This window comes from Grammomys surdaster, unplaced genomic scaffold, assembly GCF_004785775.1.
Source record: "Grammomys surdaster isolate TR1022 unplaced genomic scaffold, NIH_TR_1.0 100, whole genome shotgun sequence".
NCBI lineage: Eukaryota > Metazoa > Chordata > Mammalia > Rodentia > Muridae > Grammomys > Grammomys surdaster.
In genome coordinates, this window is record NW_021604579.1 from 7,208,716 (window position 1) to 7,228,369 (window position 19,654).

Here is a 19,654-nt window from a genome sequence, read left to right on the forward strand (position 1 = left end):
GAGGGACCCATGGCTCCAGCTGCATATGTAGTACAGGATGGCCTTGTCGGGCACCAATGGGGGGAGAGGTCCTTTGTCCTGTAAAGGCTCGATGCCCCAGTGTAGGGAAATGCTAGGGCAGGGAGGCAGGAATGGGTGGATGGGTCTGTGGAGGAACACCCTCATAGAAACAGGTGCAGGGGAGATGGGATAGGAGGTTTTGGGGGGTGGTAACCTGGAAAGGGGATAACATTCGAAATGTAAGCAAAGAAAATATCCAATAAAAAAGTTATAAATTGAAACATAATAGAATGAGTAGGATTACATGGAATGAGTATCGGAAGGGCAGGGTAGAGGAGGAACTATGGGAGAGATAACTAATACTAAAGGGCTTTTGAAAAATAGATGTGAAAATCTATTACTATAGAACTTTATAAATTATATACACATGTATATAGTAAAAGGGGGTTTAAATAAGGGTAACCTATGCTGATGGCTAATTCAACACTGCAAAATAGTAAGTAAAAACTTCAGTACTGGGAAAGAGTAACACTCTTTTGAATTGTTGAACAATAGAGATTGACAAGAGTTCAAACCTTATATGCTATTCTGAACCCTATCAGCCACAATAAGAAGCAAACTAATAAAATGCATGTACATTATAAAATACAATTTATTAAAATGTTTATACAATAGACTCTAGCCTCTTGATCCATCAATCTGGATGCCTTTACAGTCCTAGTCTTGTGTGAAAGTTTTCGAAGTTCCATGGAAAATTACTTGTACTCAGTCCACATTAGTAGGCCAAAGATGCTCGGGTATATCATCATGGGATGGTAGTAGCAGCAGCAATAGACAAACTTGCTCAGGAAGAAGCAACACCAGGAAAGTAAGATTGCTTATTCTTCAGACTTTGAACGAAACATACACTTTGAGGGCAGATCTCTCCCTTTATCCCTCTCCCCGCCATCTGTTAGTTCTCTCTGTAATTGTACAGGTCGGACCATTGTTTGTAGTGAAACAATCTGTAAGGAATGAAAAAAGCAGAATAAAACCACTCAGACCCTGGCTAGAAACCAAAACAAAGAAATATGATAGCACCATAGTCTCATTAACTCCCTGAAGACCTGCCCACAATGATCACCCATTAGTACTCACTTGTCAAAGAATTCACTCAAAGGATATTACCATACTAGGGACCAACCTTTTACCACTTGAATCTTTGAAGAACACTTAAAATCTAAACAATAATAGTAGACATATTTTATATATGTCTTAATCTGTCAACTCTTCATCCCTCATTCTATCTTCTTAAAAAAAAAGCATTGAGGAATGTGAAATATGAGTCTAAACTTTATTGGTTGTATACATCTTTATAATTTTCTTTAGTATGTTCATTATTCTTTTTACTATAATGAGAAGTTAGAATAGAGTATAAATCATTATCTTCCAAGTTTTCTTATTGGAAGTCATAACAAGAAGAATAGTATAATAGGCAGATCACTTATCTCCATTAAAAACATCATCTCTGATTGTGATAGCACAGTTATTGATATTCATTTGCTAGGTCATAAATATAGTTATGTGTTGGTATCCATGTAATATTGGTTCTAGAACCCTGTTGGTACAATTCCTTCACAGGGAGAGATGTAAAATATTTAACCATTTTTCTAATCTTCCAAAGTAAACCAAGGCATGATCCTATCAAAGTTCTTGCTGGAGAACCAATGAGATAATTAATCTTTCTAATAGAGCCTAGGTAAGGGCTTACTTACAGGGATGTGACTGCTACCCTGTCTTCCTAAAACAAGCTGTACTTGAAAAGCCTTTATTACCCAACAGGTATGGGGGCTTCTCCTTAGCCTTGTAGATAAATTTTCTTTTTTCTAATCTCTCTTGGCCTATCTACTCTAGCCCTATGCAATTAAGGAAGAGGTATTACAACAGGTGATAAGGAGTCCCTGAACACTCAACTAGGGGTCTTATAAACTTCTTCATTCTTCATTTAAAAAGCATAAACAGCAAACAAGCTTGACTAGGAAAATTCTTTTGCAGGGGAGTACATTAAACTCCCTAAAATGGCTGCTCCTTGCCTTAGACAGTCACAACTCCTGTCAATAGAAAAGTCTATTCAATTTCCAAGGGCTTTATATAAAATGATATAGATTTTGATAATATACAGTAATCATTCTCCTATACATTTCATTAGCTAAATCATTTCAAAGTTTTTTATAATATTTAATATAATTGAAATGCTAAACAAGTGTTCTATGATATTTTCCTTTTTATTATTATTTATTCTTCTCTCATATAATATATCCAAACTGAATCATCCCCTACCTCAGGAGTCTATGGTGTTATTTAGGGATTTTTTTTTTCAGATTTTATAAAGTATTCTTTTTAATTCTTTGAGCATTTTGTTCAAGTTTCAGCACAGTCATTCTCTCTCCCCCAACACTTCTCAGATAGACTTCCTTATCCCTACCAACCTAACTTTGTGTCTTTTGCCTTTTCATTCGAGGCCAATTTGTGCTTACTAAATATTTTTTAATTGTGTGTCCTTCCACTACAGTGTGAGGAAATTATTGGCAATTATCATTTTTTTTAAATGACCTTTCTTTACACAACAATAAAAAATGTCAATAGCTCTTCTGCTAGGGTTGGGACTTCATACTAACTTCGCCTCTGCATGCCAAAATTTGATCTGGCTTGGTCTTACACAGGTCTTATGAACAGTGTCACAACCATTGTGCATTCCTATTTGTAGATGCCCTTTTATCCAGAAGACATTGTTTTCTTGTAGTAATCCTGTGTTTATGGATTTTATAATCTCTTCACCCCTCTTGGTTAATAATCTGTGAGCCTTTGGAAGAGGCAATATGATACATATTTTCTTGTTAGGGTAGAACATAGTGTAGACAGTTATTCTTTATCTCCTGGTCATTACATAAACAACAAAAATATCTTCATATGTTCAATATAGGTATACCCTTTTAAAAATATTTCTTTTTGTTTGTTTGTTTTTGTTTTTTGTTTTTCGAGACAGGGTTTCTCTGTGTAGCCCTGGCTGTCCTGGAACTCACTCCGTAGACCAGGCTGGCCTCGAACTGAGAAATCTGCCTGCCTCTGCCTCCCAAGTGCTGGGATTAAAGGCGTGCGCCACCACCGCCCTTAAAAATATTTCTGATCTAGAGTTGGTTGAATCTGGGAAAGTATAATATGTAGATTCAGAGGCCCAACTTTGTATTCACATTCTGTCAGTTAAATACTCTATTTACAGGTAAAATATAACTGTTGTCTTAATATTTCAATTATTTACATTTGCATATTTCTTATATATTCATATTTTCATAGTTTCTTATGCTTATTTAGGGTAAATATTTGATGAAAGATTTCATAGATTAAATTGTTTTAAAATCTTTGACAATTTTTTGCTCTTTGGGTAACTATTTGGAATGTGTAACATTATGAGTTCAAAACACCTTTTGTCTAACAATTTCACATATTTTTATTTTCTCCAAAATTTATTGATGTGCCTCAGCTATTTAATATTCATTTAAAAATATTCTATTGGAGAACACACCAGAATAAATGTGACATTATAATTCCTATTTGAATATAAGAAGTGTTGGGGAATATCATTAACCTGAAGAAATACTTCTATCATTATAAAAGAAACGACATTTTGATGATATCAAAGACATCTCTAACTTAATACATATTATCTTCAATTCTCTAGCTACACAACAATAGAAAAAAGTGAACTTCCTTAATATATATCATGAAATAGTTAATAATGTCTGAAGGGGGTTCAATTTTGCTAATTTTCAATTCATGAAATATATATGAGAAGGACAAAATGATTTTTATGGAAAATAATATCAAAATAATAAATGAAGGAGACATCTTTGTATTTTAGAAGGTTTCAGAAGTGTCACCAGACAAGTTGACTCATTCATTTAAGCATGGGTCAAGAAAATCTGAACAATACAGTCAGAATTCTGCATGCAATAATAAGAGAATAAAGGAAGCTTTCTACTTAAAATTGCCTTTAAATTTATTTTATTTTCTATGTGTGTTGCTTGGAGATATATATATATATATCTTTGAACCAGTTTGTACCTAAAGAAGTCAGGAGAACAGAAGAAGGCATTAGATTCCCTGGAACTGGCATGATAAACAGTTATGAGCTTCCTTGTGTATGCTGGGAAACAGACTCATGTCCTCTGGAAGTATAGCCAGTACTATTCAGCACTCTTAAATACACTTTCTGTTTAATTTTTGATTGTACACTTGAGTTATAAACAAATGTACTCAAACAGAAGAAAACTACAACTCAATCTTAAAATACTAACGTGTAACATAAAATAACAGTCTCAATTAACATGTCTTTTTTGAGAAATGAGTGATCCTTGGCTAATAATAAACTATAAAGCAGGACCTTAAAAGAAGAAATGGCCTTTGTTAGTCTTAATGTAATGACTCTTTTTGTTTACTTACATTTTGATATGTTCCCAAAATAATGCAATGGTTAAAAAACTGAAAATTGTCATTACAAATACTATCACTACTGCCATATTCTCCATCCAGCTATTGTACAAGGAATATAAGGGATCTGAAATGAAAACTAAAAAAATTAGAAAATTAATGAGGTTATGTACTAGACCAAGAGACATTAAATATCATGTAAAATCACTTTAATAAGTCTGAGAATTCTTCTTAGCCGAATGCGGTCATACATGTCTGTAACCAGCATTCAGGAGGCTGAGTTAGAAGAGCTGAGTCAGATTTAACATTACTAAATCTAATATCACACAACAAAATCAATGCATTAATAATGGGAAACTTCAACACCCTACTCTCACCAATGGACAGGTCATTCAGACAAAAACTAAACAGAGAAATAATAGAAGTAATAGATGGTATGACCTAAATGAACCTAATATATCTACAGAACATTTCACTTAGCACCTCACAGAACCTTCTCCAAAACTGATAATATACTCAGTTACAAAGTGTCATCAAATACAACAAAATTGAAATAGCTCCCTACCCCTGTTTCTTGTAAGACTACCAAGGATTATAGCTGGACTTCAACAAGAATAAAAATATGAGAGACCTACAACCTCATTAGTGTAGAGAGTGTTCAGTTTCCATGGATTTGTAGGTGTAGGAAGAAATAAAGAAATTGAAGACTTTCTAGAATTCAATATAAAGGAAAATACAACATACCTATATTGTGGATAAGTTCTAATGCTACTTGTACTAATTCAGCTCCCAAAATTACATAGAAACCTGCACATCTGCATGTAAGATGCTGAAGGTCCCTTCCCCCAGTTGGTTTTAATTGGTAAACAAAGTTGCCAGCGGCTATGGCTGGGCAGGGAGACAGAGGTGGGACATTAGCGTTTGTGGGCAAGGAACCGAGGAAGAAGAGGAATCACCATTGCTGGGAGAAAAAGGAGGTCCAGGACTGAACAGTGTAGGATAGAGAGACAGAGAGACTGCCAATATGTAAGAGTCAGGGATCAAGGTCCAGGAGGGCTGCAGGCATTGAATCAGGGGTGGCAGAGATGCAATATAGATCTTAGTAAGCAACAATTCAGGAGCATTAGAGAGGAGGCATTAGCAACATGGAAGTTTGGAAGTTGTCTAGCAATTGAGCCATTTAGGCATATTAAAATAGAAGGCAGTGTGTGTGTGTGTGTGTGTGTGTGTGTGTGTGTGTGTGTGTGTTTTATTTGAGAATCCAGAGCATTGGGAAGATAGTAAAGAGTGTGTGCTGCTTCTGGGTGTAGAGTGAACTAATCGACTACAGCAACATATCCAAACTTAAGAGACACACTGAAAGCAGTGCTAAGAAGAAAGTTGATAGCACTAAGTACTTTTATAAAGAAATTCGTGAGATGTCATACTAGTGCCTTAACAGAACACCTAAAGCTATATACAAACAGAAGCCAACAAACCAAGAGGAGTAGACAGCAGGAAATAATCAAACTAAGGGCTGAAATCAATGAAACAAAGAGAACAATATAAAGAATCAAGGAAAAAAATAGTTCTTTGAAAACATCAACAAGATACACAAACCTTAGCCAAATGAACTAAAAGGAAGATAAAGAATATCCCAATCAACAAAATGTAAATGTAAAGAAATGTAAAGGGGGCAAAGCACTTGACACTAAAAAATCTAGAGAATCATTAGGCCTTATTTAAAAAATTTGTACCATCTAAGAAAAGCTAAAAGCATACAAGTGCCTTCAGGAGAAGGCCCACAATTTTGCATGCCTTGTGATAGGTGAGCTGTGAGATACAAAGTCACTAGAGATTTCATCTCAGGACTGCTTTGTGTTGTTAATATACCTGTCCTGTCACTATTACATATCGATTCCTGAGCATTAGCCCACACTATTGGTTATATTTCCTGTATAATCAATATGAAGGTGTACTTTCCTAAAGTAATGCTGTGTAGATAAACTGATGATTTTGTAATCCCTGATGATGATTTTTTAGAATTTTTAAATTTATTCAAGTAATTTCTAGTCCTCTGAAAAATAAAGCTGCAAATAGAGTTGTAAACCTTCATGTGTCGTGGACTAATTGTACTAGAATAAGAATAGATGAAAAGATATTAAAAATCCATATTCTCTTGATGGACAGAAGCCCTACTGCATTCCCATCTGAAGTCTAACAAATATTCAAACACACTTATATAACAGGCTGTATTCTTATGATCTCAGTCATACCTAGTAGTATAATCCAACCCCCAAAATATAGGAAAACAATCTTAAAATTTCATCAACCTATTATTGTTTCCCTTAATGCCAAAGGAATTCAGTAAAAAGGTAGTTTTAAGGCATCACAAGTCTTAAATGTCAAAATGCAAAGTGAGAGTAATGAGAGTAGTGGACAACTGATATTAAAACAGACCTATTGGAACAAAACAGAGAAACATGAAATATATCAAGTATATATTTTCAACTGAGGGTCACAGGCACCAAGAAAACACCATGGATCAGGACAGTCTCTTTAGTGGATAGATCTATGAAAACTAGGTGTCCATACAAATGAAATAAAAGCTTTGTCTCATAACCTATAGAAAGTATTAACTTAATAGATTAAATATGTAAAGCTAACAACTGAGATTATAAGATTTCAAAAAGAAAAAAAAACACATAAGAACAAAGCTTGGCAAATTTTCTTAAATATAACCTCAAAGGCAAAGTGAACAGAAGAAAGATTAGAAAGATTAAGTAGAACTGCAGAAAACTAAAACCATTTTGTACAAGAAAGAAAAATGATCAACAGAGTGTAAAGGCACCAAGACTTCAGAATCCCAGACAAATATTTTATGAACCATAAACCTGATGGAGTAACACACAACACACATCAATAGTATGTGTTCTTCGTGATGCACAAACTGACCATAATCAGTTGCTTATAAAGTACTTGTGCACCAACATATGGTCCACCTCAACTCTTCAATCCTTTCAAAACAGATCACTACAGTCAAGTAGTTATTAAGGCTGACAAACTTCCTACAATAAGGAGGAAATAAATGATGCTGATTCTTGAAATGGCTAAGATGATCTGTAGCCTGTCTCTCTGCTCCCTACATTTTTCTCCTGCAGAATCTTTAGGAAATATAGTAAGCAGTTACTTGATTGAAGATGTTCACAATAGTTTTGGGCTTAGGTGTTTTCTTTTCTGGCCATATGATTGTGAATATAAATGCAAATTGTTTTCCTTTGGTGATAAAAGTATTAAAATATTGATTCTAATGTAATAAATTATAAAGAATAATTGTACATGGGAGTGGTAGAAGTACAGGTCTATGCCTGCTGTTATCCAATGACTATCTAGCAAGAGGTTTAAAAATGAGAACTAAGAGAGCCCACTGATGACCACTGTGACTCTGAAGTTCTCTTTTGTGATTTGAAAAAAATATAAATATTATATGCTAGCTCTTCACTGATTGCTGCTAATCATTCTGTATACACATTTCCTCTATAAGCCTTTAAAGAAAAGAATGTCGTGTCAAAATCATATTTTAGTGTTATTATATTTATCGCAAATTTTACTTCTAAATAGAGGCAGTATTTTATATTTAATAGATTCTCAGAAGTATTTGAAAGTTTAAAATTTATCATGGAAATGCTTATGTGAAATATTATGATTAGAATGAAATACAAATTATTAATATTTCATACACTTTCAGTATAGACTGTAAGATAAAGGCTGATGAAAATTTTGATTTATAGTCACATATAAATTGAATATTAAAAGGTTAGAAAATATCCAAAGTAAAAGAGAGTTTATTCAACAATATATCATGAAGCTATGTTTCTTCTTGTGGCTGGAGCAAAAGGTTCTGTCCCCCAACACAGCTGATAACACGGCAGCTTTATTGCCTCCTACTTCACTCTGTTAAAATAGGATCTTTTGAGTTTACACCCAAACCACAGATCCTCATGCAGTGATGAAAGTTTCACACAACTAAACAACATCACATAGACATACATCTAGGAAAACAAAAGAACTAAGGATATGCTACCACAATTAATGCTGTTTACCTCTGTTCCGAAGTTGCAGGTAATGAGATATGATTGTTATGGAGAAGGCTACAACACACAAGAATTGGAAAAATATCATCGTTGTGTCTAATATACAGGAAGATGCTCTGCATCCAGGTATAAATTCTAAAACAGAGAGTTATGATTAATAAAAGGAGCTTAGCAGTATAAGACAGTAGCCCAAGGACAGCCAACTGAAAAGGTGGGTCAAGTAATTATTGTATCACCATCCCAGTCCTACTAATCTCATAAGTACAATCGAAGCATCAGGCTTGTTTTTATAACTAGGACATCTCAGTTGAATTTGTAAGACAATCAGAGCGTAGAGGAGTATCCTTTTCTGATCCCTACAATATAACTTAGCATGAAATCAGTGGCTGAGGTGAGTAGAGACAGCTCAGTCATAGGAGTCTTCATCTGATTCAATCTTGGGCAAGAGTAGCTGTGAGAACAATGCTAGCTGAAATTAGGAGCTGAGTTGGATCTATGTATTCTTAAAACAGAAGTGGCTGGCTCCTTCAGTCATGGAGGAAACACACTCTCCCATTTCATCTGCTTCAACCCTGCTCAGACTTATTCCCTAAGCTAAACAGACAGTACACAGGTATTTCTCTTTAGACTACTGAATGTGTATATCCATAGAATAGTTAATCCTCATATCTCTTTCCATAAAAGGATAAATTAGATTTTTGAAGGAACTAGAAATATATTTCTGACAAAATAGCACATTTTGACCTGTAGTCTCTGAAAGACAGTGAATCAGAACTTATTTTTGTGTTTCCGGAATCACCATGGAACATATCACGTCCACTGTGGAACAGACTATATCAATTACTCAGTGGTCTTCAGTGTATGGATGATTTGAAGACGAAACTTGAAACCAAGTACTGAATGTTATAGTATAATGATATGGAATGAAATTTAGAACTAAACATTTCTGTAGTTCAATCTTGGCTGTGTCATTTATGACATGTGTAATCCAATATGTCCTTACCCCTAATAAGATCACAAGCAACAGAAGTATCTTTTAGGAATAATTTAGATAAAATGATTATCACAATGTTTGGCATAATAAAAATATCCTCTAAGTATGTTTTGCGTATTAGGATTCTATGTATTATATTAAGCTACTAGAATGAATGGACTTTAACTTCTTTGAGTCACCTGACCTTTGAATCAATGGTAAACTATATCCTTTTTTCATCACTTTGAACTCAGGTTTCTTAGTGAATAATTTACTCAGCCTCTGAATTCTTGTGTCTCCATATAGCAGCTCAGTTCTATAGTAAATAATAAATTTTGTTTTGTCATTAGGATCAGAAAGGGTACTGTTCTTTTTCATTAATTTTATGTGTTTAGGTGCTTTGCCTACATGTAGTCTGTGCATCATTTTTATATATGATGCCTACAGAGGCTATAAAAGTGTGTTGGATCTCCTAGAACTGAAGTTATAGACAGTTATGAGCCATCATGTGAGTGCTGTAAATTGAACACAGGTTCTCTGGAAGTATACCCAGTGCTCTTAACCTCTGAGCCATCTCTCCACCCCGCAAAGGTTGTTCTTATGAATAACTGTTATTTTTTTATCTACTGGATCTCTGTATCATTACAAAGTTTAATACTAACATGTAGTTTAGGCTTAAAATAAGAAAAAGGAATTTGGTTGTAAAGGAGTTATTGACTTATATAAGTACCTTTTATATATTAATTTTTCCAAGACTCTGACTTAAACTATAATACTAAAAATAGTTGTAAGACTAGAAAGATGGCTCAGTGGGTAAGCAATTTTGTGCAAGCATGGGGACTTGAGTTTGAATCCAAGCACCTACATTTAAAAAACTAAAGCTGGATATGTCTGGATATGGACCTATAATTCCAGTACTATGTGTAGTAGAAAAAATGCAGAGCCTTTGTGTGTTCTTGCTGCCAGCCTAGCTCTAGGTTCAGTGAGAGATGTTCTCTTAAAAGAAAAAAATTGAAAGTGAGAATAAGAAACTCAAAGTTCATCTCTGGCTTTGAGAGTGGAAGTATATGTCAAAGCATCTACACACACTGATGAGCATATACCACACACACACACACACACATACATACATACATACACACACACACACACACACACACACACACACACACACACTCATACCCTGTCCACACTGAACACTATTCTGAAATTTATCACCACATTAAATCTAATCTAGGATAAGACTCATATGTGTCAACCACTTAGAAATTAGAGGTGACAGGATGACTTTACTGTGATGGAAGCAATTATTTCTTTTTTTCTAAACCATCTAAATTGTAGTAGTGTATTTAAACTGTTAGTTTTCTAATATGACTTTTTCCTCACATATTGTATAAAATGACAATATGTAGGTTCAATACTAATAAGCAACAGTTGTAATTCAAATTGTATGCTTTATTTTTTGGGAACAATTATTTATGAGAAGAACAATACCTTTAATTTTTAGTGTTCCCTTTAATGTTTCAGAGTGTGCTGTTTAAGGGATATAGAAATTAACTGTGGATATGGAAAAGCCCAGAAAATATTCATAGTGTCCTTCATCACTAAAACTAAAATTGCCTTGGAAATTACAGTGTTGAAAGGTATAAAATTCAAACCTGTAAAGTAAGAAGCAAGCTGTGTATGGAAGTGAGAAATATCTTTTAATTTTAACTAAACTCTCCATGTGACTTAGGTAAATGCTTCTATCTCTCTTAAATAAATTACCTGAGTTCATGAGATATAAAATTAAAAGGTAAAATAAACATAAACAAATCGATATTCCAAGGAAAATGAAAATTAAATATTTTATGTAGTTCTCATCAAACAGGGCATCTGAAAAAAACCAAAAAGAATATCTTTTAAAAACACATAGCAAAGAGCCCCACTAAACCAGGAAGGAGCTACCAGGAGAGCAGGATTCCCTTCAGATTCTGTGCATTATCCTAATGCCTCTCTTCCTCCCTCCCTCCCTATAGTCCTTTATAGAAAACTAACTCTCTCTTCTCAGAAATTAAATGATGCCAATAGTTCCTCAGGTAGGGAATCTCCCCATGTCTTTGCTAGAGTTTTGTATGGCTTCAGCTTGTGCACATCTTGCACATACAGTCATATCCACCATGAGTTTATATTTCAACTGAAATTCATATAACAATATTTACACTCAAGATCATTGCTAGCTTTATTTCTAAGATACGTTCACTGCAAATAGTTCACTGAATCAACTGCAAATTCATCTTTTATAATTTACTTCTATGCTTTAGAATTAATTGGGGTTTTTTTCAGTTTTTCTTTCACTACATCTATTACTTACTTTCTATTTGAGGTATTTCTTATTATGTAGCCCAAACTGAACTCAAATTCTGTACTCCTGCCTCAGCCTTTAAAGTACCAACATGCCTAACGTCTGATTTCTAACTCATTCTTGTCAACTTCTCTGATATTCCAGAAAACATTGTCATAAAGCCATATTTAATCACAACAACAGTTATTTTTCAGTAAGTTTCCCAATTCTCTCAAGCAGTACAGAGTTTTTAAAAGAGAGACAAAACCTGTACCTTTAGTTAATGTAGAAAAACATTGTATGAACTAGTATCTAAAGGTATAAACCATCCTCTTTCCATCTCCACATAGTATGTTTCTGTGTGAAATTTATTTTTAGTATTTGAATGTTACCCAAGGGTAGCTTGGTTAAACATAAGATAACCTTTTCCTGATTTGATTTTTTTGTGTTCAACCATCATGTCTTCTCAGAGCAAGCAATGAACAAATAACCACCCAGTCTGCATCTTAGACATTTTTCTTACTGCTGTTTTTACTAACATATACATACATACATACATACATACATACACACACACATATATACAAATGTATACATATATGTATATATATATGTATATATATATATATACATATATATATATAGTTTGTTTTTCTAAATGAAGGAAATAATACAAAGTGTTCAATACCATTTTTCATATTACTGAACTAGCATCTGGTTAAAATTACAGGTGAATATTATTAGGTCTAATGAGAAAAAATTAGTGTCTCTAAAGCTGCAAGATATGCTTATTTATAAATTCCCACTGTTTATTTTTCTTCTAATACCCTACATTTAGCATTTGTCTAACCAGAACCAGTATCAATGGTGAAGAGGCACAGTAAAGTTATTTTCTGCAATGCAGTACATCCTTTAACATTCATTAATTCATTGATTTATTCTTTGTGCTTCCACGTTGGCAAGTAATCCTCATGACTGAGTACTTACTTGCTATGATAAGACTGGTTTGCTTCTCTTCACCCGTTAGAGGATTATGAACACAGCATGTGATACTTTCCTGTGACTGGTTTCTAAGGAGAAGAGTAATTTTCATGAAGAAAAATCTGTCTTCATTCTGAGAGTATGATATTGAAGAATATGGAACTACATTCCCATTATTGTCTTTCCACTCCATTTGGGGCCGGGGGAACCACCCTACTGAAGAACACTCCAGAATGATGCCATCATATCCAAAACTCTGAACATTGATTTGCATCTTCAATCCAAATGCTAGTGAAAATGACAAGGAAATAAAAGCATAGTTATTAAGCTGAGGTTTGATTGACAAGATTGGATTTAAAAACACATGTGAGTCTACTTCCATATCTGATTGGTAAGTTAGACTAATTGGTTGCTATATGATGTCTATTCTCTGCTTAGTTTATTTTTTGAGGTAAATGTATAACTTTTACCCATTGCTTAGATATTTTAGAATATAAAATATAATAAACCCATAACAAACGGCCAAGATGATGCAATGTATTTCAGTTTGTTGGTCACAAGGACACTGGTATATTAGGTTCCACAAGCGACTTACCAGCCACACTGAGGTTCATGAAGGCCACATCACTAAAGCCACTATCATTAAATGAACATTGGTAAGGCCCATCATCGAAAATGCTGATGTTATGAATTCGGAGGGCCACTTTGCCCTTTCCAATGGCCTCACTCACAAATTCTGTGCGCTTCACATATTCAGGAGCAGCTTCTCCATCCACTCCATGGCCACCTCTGTACTGATAAACAAGTTTAGATTTGTCTTCCCTGAACCAGCGCACATCCATATATGCCACACTGCGTGGTGGAGTCACCTGGCAGCTGAGCTCAGCCTGGCCTCCTACTCTAGCCACCACATGTCCAGTGGGAGTCGTCACCATCAGATTCTCTGTGGGGAAAAATTGAAATCAAAATAAATCTGAAACTAATAAGACTTTGCTGCCATGAACTGCTTAGAAGAACATACCAAATCCTACCTAGAAGACCTAGCTGATCTAAATTTTAACTCTTTTACATTCTGTTTTTTTTCTTTCAATGTTTCTGAAAACCAATGCCAGATCATCCCTATCATCAAAATAGATTGTAGTTAAGTAGGAATCCCCAGTAATCTGTTTTTCTACTTAATTATATGGGAGAATCTATGTGGTAGAACTATTTTGGAACTCTGGAATCTATTGAAGGCTGTTTATCAGTTTCTGTGGCAAAATATCTAATTCCTAATTATTTCATATTGGTGTTGGGAATTGAACTCTGGTCCTCTGGAAGAGCATCCAGTGCTCTTAACCACTGACCCATCTCTCCAGCCCCTCCCTTATGTTTTAAGGTGCTAATGTAGAAACTTCTTTGGGAGATTTGGAAGTGAACTCAGGATCCTCCAACAGATGAACACATAAGAAAAGTATGGTATATACATATAATTGGTGAATGCAGAATACATTACTTTTAATTTTTTGCAGAACCTGGTCTCTATTAGATCAATTAATAAAGTTAGGCTTATTTACTGTAAGTTTTCCTTCCTTAAAGTTTATGTAGTTTTGACTATATGTCGTTGCCTTTCTCTATTCTCACCCCCCATTTCTCCTCTCTCCAAGAAACTTGAACATATTTTTCAGATAGGGATACCAAACGGAAAGTTTCCTGTTTGTTTGTCTAAGATGAAGTCTATGTATTCTTTACATTTAAAAGATAATTAATATATTATAATAATGATATATTAATATATAATATATTATAACAATTATAATATATATCATATGTAATAATGATAATTATATATCATAACATATGATATATAGTCCTAAATTATTAGGTTTTCCATGAATGCTTTAAATGATTTTCTGCATCTATTTCTTGCTTATATGGTTTCTGCAAAGTAGGAGGTAATTTTATCTTGTTTAAGGGGAGATGGACAAATTTCCAATTCCTCTACCAATGACTGCTAGTATTTTAAATTGTATCTTTCATTTTCATTATACTTTGAATACTATATGCAAAAGTGCATTTTTTCTGTTTGTTTTGGCTCTTACCCTGTTTGGTATTCTCTGAGACTACTGGATCTGTAGGGAGTTTAAAGCATGGTACTGCTCTTCCTTTTTGTCTTTCTTCTTTATTACAAATGTCATAAGTTGTCTCAGGGTTCTTATATTTTTTCTGCAAAACTTGAAATCTTTCTTCTATTTATACATTTCTATGATTAATAATCAAAATCAGAATTCTTCCCAAACTTTGTCCATTCAGTCTACTCAAAAAAGAGACATTCTTTAATTCTGCTACCATGTTTTTAACTATAATATTTCTTTTCTTTATTTCTAAGAATTTCTAGCTTTGCTTCTATTATCCATATGATCTTGTATGTTGTCCATTTTGCCATTAGATTACTTACAATATTAACTACAGTTGTATTACATTTCTAGTCTGATAATTGCGGACTAACTATGGTTTTACTTGCTCTATCTATCCCTGTGGATTCTGGTTTGGTTTTTTTGTGTATCGAGAAAATTTTCATTTGGAGTCAAGTGTACTACAATTAATCTCCCTGATGGTATATTTTAATGATGTGAATTAAGTAAGGTGTATGAGAAAAAGAGAAGACCATTCTGCATCTTTTTTATTTGGATCTGGTCTTTCAATGAATCTGTGCCTTTGGGCTATGACCTTTTTGAGGACTTCCGAATGTCTTTGTTTCCTGAGAGGGATAGGACAGAAAGAAAGAAGACTTGAGTTCAATATTATCTTTTTCCCAGGTCAATTCATTCAGGCCATGAACCTCAACAGGTAATACTTTCAGGAAACAGTTCATCTTGAAGGCAGAACTAATTAAGGTGGACCTATTTTAGAATAGTTAGTTTCTCCATCACTCTCTTCTCACCATGAGAACCTGGTAGAAATGCTGGAAGAAAAGAGCACCATCCAGCACCTAACCATGATGGGGAATATGTGTTCTTTGTGGGTCAAACTGTTGCAGGTTGAGGGTCTAGTAACTCAGTGATTTCAGCTTACTTTTTCCTAGTTAACAACTTATTATTCTCAGATGTTTCTTCTCCCCTAGGGAATTATGACCTGGTAGAAATCTGCTCCTTTCTGGCTCTTTAACATAGAGGAAAGTGATACACCCTGGGATCTCACTGCCTTTCTGAATATAAGAAGAGTTGCTGCCATTCACCTCTTTAGTATTTTGATTATTATTGCAATGAAATAATGCTGCTAACATCCTTTTATACAAAAACTGGGCACTAGAAATATATCTTCTACCCTTTTCATAATTTCAATAGATAAGAAAAAAAGTGTTCTTACCTGAAGTTAATATTATTTGCAGGAAGATGAAGAACACATGATACCCAGGAAAATAAGAGTATGTAGGCTTCATCATAGCTAGAAAGGACAATGCAGCAAGATAACAGACAATAAGGGATGATATAGACATTTACTAGGTACACAAAATTAATTCATAATTTAAAAAAGCGACAATATTAATGTTCCCTTAAAAATAAACTTTTTCAGTGTTGGGGAAAAAAGAGACTGTCCTCACACATGGTTCTCATCAGAGCAGGAATTCCAAGTTCCTTTAGTCCTCTAGTTCACACTCCTTAGTTCCTTTAACTTTTAGACTAACCTTGTTAAGTGACCAGTTCCCTAAGCAGATGCATTTTACACAGAGTGGAAGGAAAATGTTTTAAGTATATTGATAGATGTAGGGAACAAAAGCAACCAGTGTAAAGACATAGGTGTCTAAATGTGAGTGAAAATGTAAGAAAAATATTTTAATCCATGTAATTGAAAAATATATTGATATCAAATAGTGGATAAACAAAAGTCCTCTCTTAAAAATAGCATATGTTATTTCTAATCAGTGGAACAGTGCTGAAGCCTGTTAATTAGTAATTTTTAATGATCACTTCTATACTTTAAAATATGAAAATGGTTTGTGACTATATTGTTGAGAGTTGAAAACAAAGACATAACCTTACTAAGAAAAAACCTGGATGAACTGAACATTAATGTCTTTTACAAACCTATCAGAAAAAAATCATCAAGAGCAATTTCTTAGATTGAAATTTGGGAACAAGAGAGTGGCCACATAAAGAAACATGAGTAAAAATTTACAAATCTTAAAAAGATACAGAATGGTGCCATACATTTATAATAAGATTAACCACAGTTACAACTTGCAAGCAAATTATTAAATTTATGTATATATATATGCCTTTAAGGCATCAGATAGTAAAGCTTTGCATTATCTGACTTGCCTTTTTTCCATGAACTCAGAATGAGGATGCAGACCATGAGGAGTCAACTTGTATTCTATTACTGATTGGAGGATGTACCATTATTTCAGGTCTTTCCTAAACTATGTAAGTTCCCTACTTTAAAAATGAATGAAATGCCAAAGAAGGAGCAACATAAATTCAGTTATTGAGAACTTGTAGAAATACATGGCACATTGAAGAGAGAAAAAGAAAAAAAAAACCATATGTGATATTTCACAAAATCAGAAGGAAAAAACTGGCAAGATTCATACAGAATCACAAAAGACCCTAAATAGCCAAAATTATCATTAGAAAAAAAAGTACTGCTTGCAGTATTACCATATCACATTTAAATATATATTACAGATCCAGAGTAATAAAAGCAACATGATACTGGTAATTAAATAGAAGCATAGACAAATGGAACAAAATAGAAGACCCAAATACAAGTACATGCAACTCCAGACATTTGATATTTGATAAAAATGCTAAGACTACACACTGGATAAAAGATATAATGTTCTATAAATGATGCTAAGGAAAAAGGATATCTACATAAAGAATAAAATTAGAGTCATGTCTATCACCCAAAACAAAGGTCAGCCACAAATGAACCAAGTACCTCAGGGTGAACATCAAACACAGAAGCTTGTAGAAGAAAACACAGCCAAGATCCAGATGTAGAAAAGGACTTTTGAGTAGGAGTCCATTCACCAGGAATTACAGGCAACAACTGAAAACCAGGGCCTCATGAAACTAACACTCCCTGTATGGTGAACAAAACAATTGACCAAAGGACTGTAGAGTGGCTATATATCAGGTTGAGAATTAATATGCAGAATATCTGAAGACCTAACACACACTAAAGGAACCAACAAAACAAGTGACCCAACTAAAAATGGGCTACAGATATGAGCAGACAGTTTTCAAAAGACAAAATGCAAATGGCTGAAAAATAATTTTTAAAATGTTCAACATTCTTAGTTATTAAAAATTGCAAATTCAGAGACTGATATTTCATCTAATATAAATAAAAATAGCTAAGTCAAAAACAAATAAGCAAGTGAACAAATAAATAAACCAAAGCCCAAATCAAAGCAAACCACAAGAAACAGGAAATGCTGGCATATATAAGGAGAAAAGGACTACAGATTGATAAAACAACTCTGGAAATCAGCGTGGAGGGTCCTCCAAAAACTCAAGTAGATCTACCATATGATCCAGCTTTACTCCTTGGGGCATATACACAAAGGACTACATCCTACAACAGAGACATTTGATTATCCATATTCATTGCTGTTCTATTCATAGTAACCATGAGAAGGAAACTACATGAATATTTAACTAATGAATTTAATAAAGAAATATGATATATTAGAATATGTTGAAATCACTACTGTTAAAACATGTGTGTGTGTGTGTGTGTGTGTGTGTGTGTGTGTGCAAGAATAACAACAGAGTTAATCTACAACAGGCCAACATTATTATTTGAGACATCATAGGCTAACAAAGACCTAGACCCAGGAATAAATTACGTCTTTTGGAGCTGTTGGTCATTGAGATCCCATAGATCCTCAAACACTATAGTCTGTTAGTAAATTTCTAGAACTTAACATTAAAACACTCTCTCAAAAAAAAGGAAAGGAAACCAACCAACAAACAAACAAACAAAACCCTCTGTTCCTGAAGACATGATGTATCTGTGCTATAAAACATGAAGATACTAAGCTACTGACCTGAAAACTTCATTTTTACTGTCTGGCTTTAACAATATTGAAAGGGGACATGCACAATACTAGAAGAGAAAAAAATCATCAACCATACTCAGCTATAAACTCTGCAAGCAACAATAATGGCTGGCCTGTCAAGGTATTCTCATGGATAGAATAGTAGCCAGAACATCATGGGATTATGAAAAATCATTTTGATTGGATTTAAATCCTTCTCTACAAGATGAAAGCCATGACTGACACTATATTGGACAATGACTCTATGACCAGATTGATCTAGGCCTATCTATACTCAAAGCATTCAATTGCTTTCATAATACAAAGTCAACATTACACAAATAAGCAGCATGGTCAGGCCTGTCACTGCAATACGCTGCTCCCTGGTAACAACTTCTGTATTAGTCAGTGTTTTCTTGCTGTGAAGAGACACCATGATAGGTGCAACTCTTATAAAGGAAAATATTTAATTGTGCCTGGGTTACAGTTTCATAGGTTTAGTCCATTGTCATCATGCAAGGGAGCATAGAAGCATTCAGACAGACATGGTGCTGAAGAAGAAGTTGAGGGTGAAATGTGGTAGTTTGAATAAGAATGACCCCATAGACTCACATGTTTAAATGCTTGGTCACCAGAGAATTGCACTATATGAAAAGATTAGGAGGTGTAGCATTTTTGGAATAATTGTATCACTGGGTGGGTGGACTTTGTGGTTTCCAAAATCCCATTTGGAGCCCAGCAGTTCTGTTCTGTTCTGTTCTGTTCTGTTCTGTTCTGTTCTGTTCTGTTCTGTTCTGTTCTGTTCTGTT

The 19,654-nt window shown here is 34.1% G+C and overlaps 1 protein-coding gene across 1 annotated transcript; it reads right to left on the reverse strand.

Moving 5' to 3' along the window:
• Positions 1-878: 878 nt before the first annotated feature.
• LOC114637474 (selection and upkeep of intraepithelial T-cells protein 8-like) lies at positions 879-16,241 on the reverse strand. Its single transcript, XM_028785682.1, has 7 exons — positions 16,166-16,241; positions 13,413-13,760; positions 12,824-13,105; positions 11,281-11,388; positions 8,550-8,597; positions 4,536-4,606; positions 879-1,004 (listed from the first exon to the last, which is right to left on the reverse strand). The coding sequence occupies exons 1-7, from the start codon at positions 16,239-16,241 to the stop codon at positions 879-881; spliced, it is 1,059 nt and encodes a 352-aa protein (XP_028641515.1).
• Positions 16,242-19,654: the final 3,413 nt, after the last annotated feature.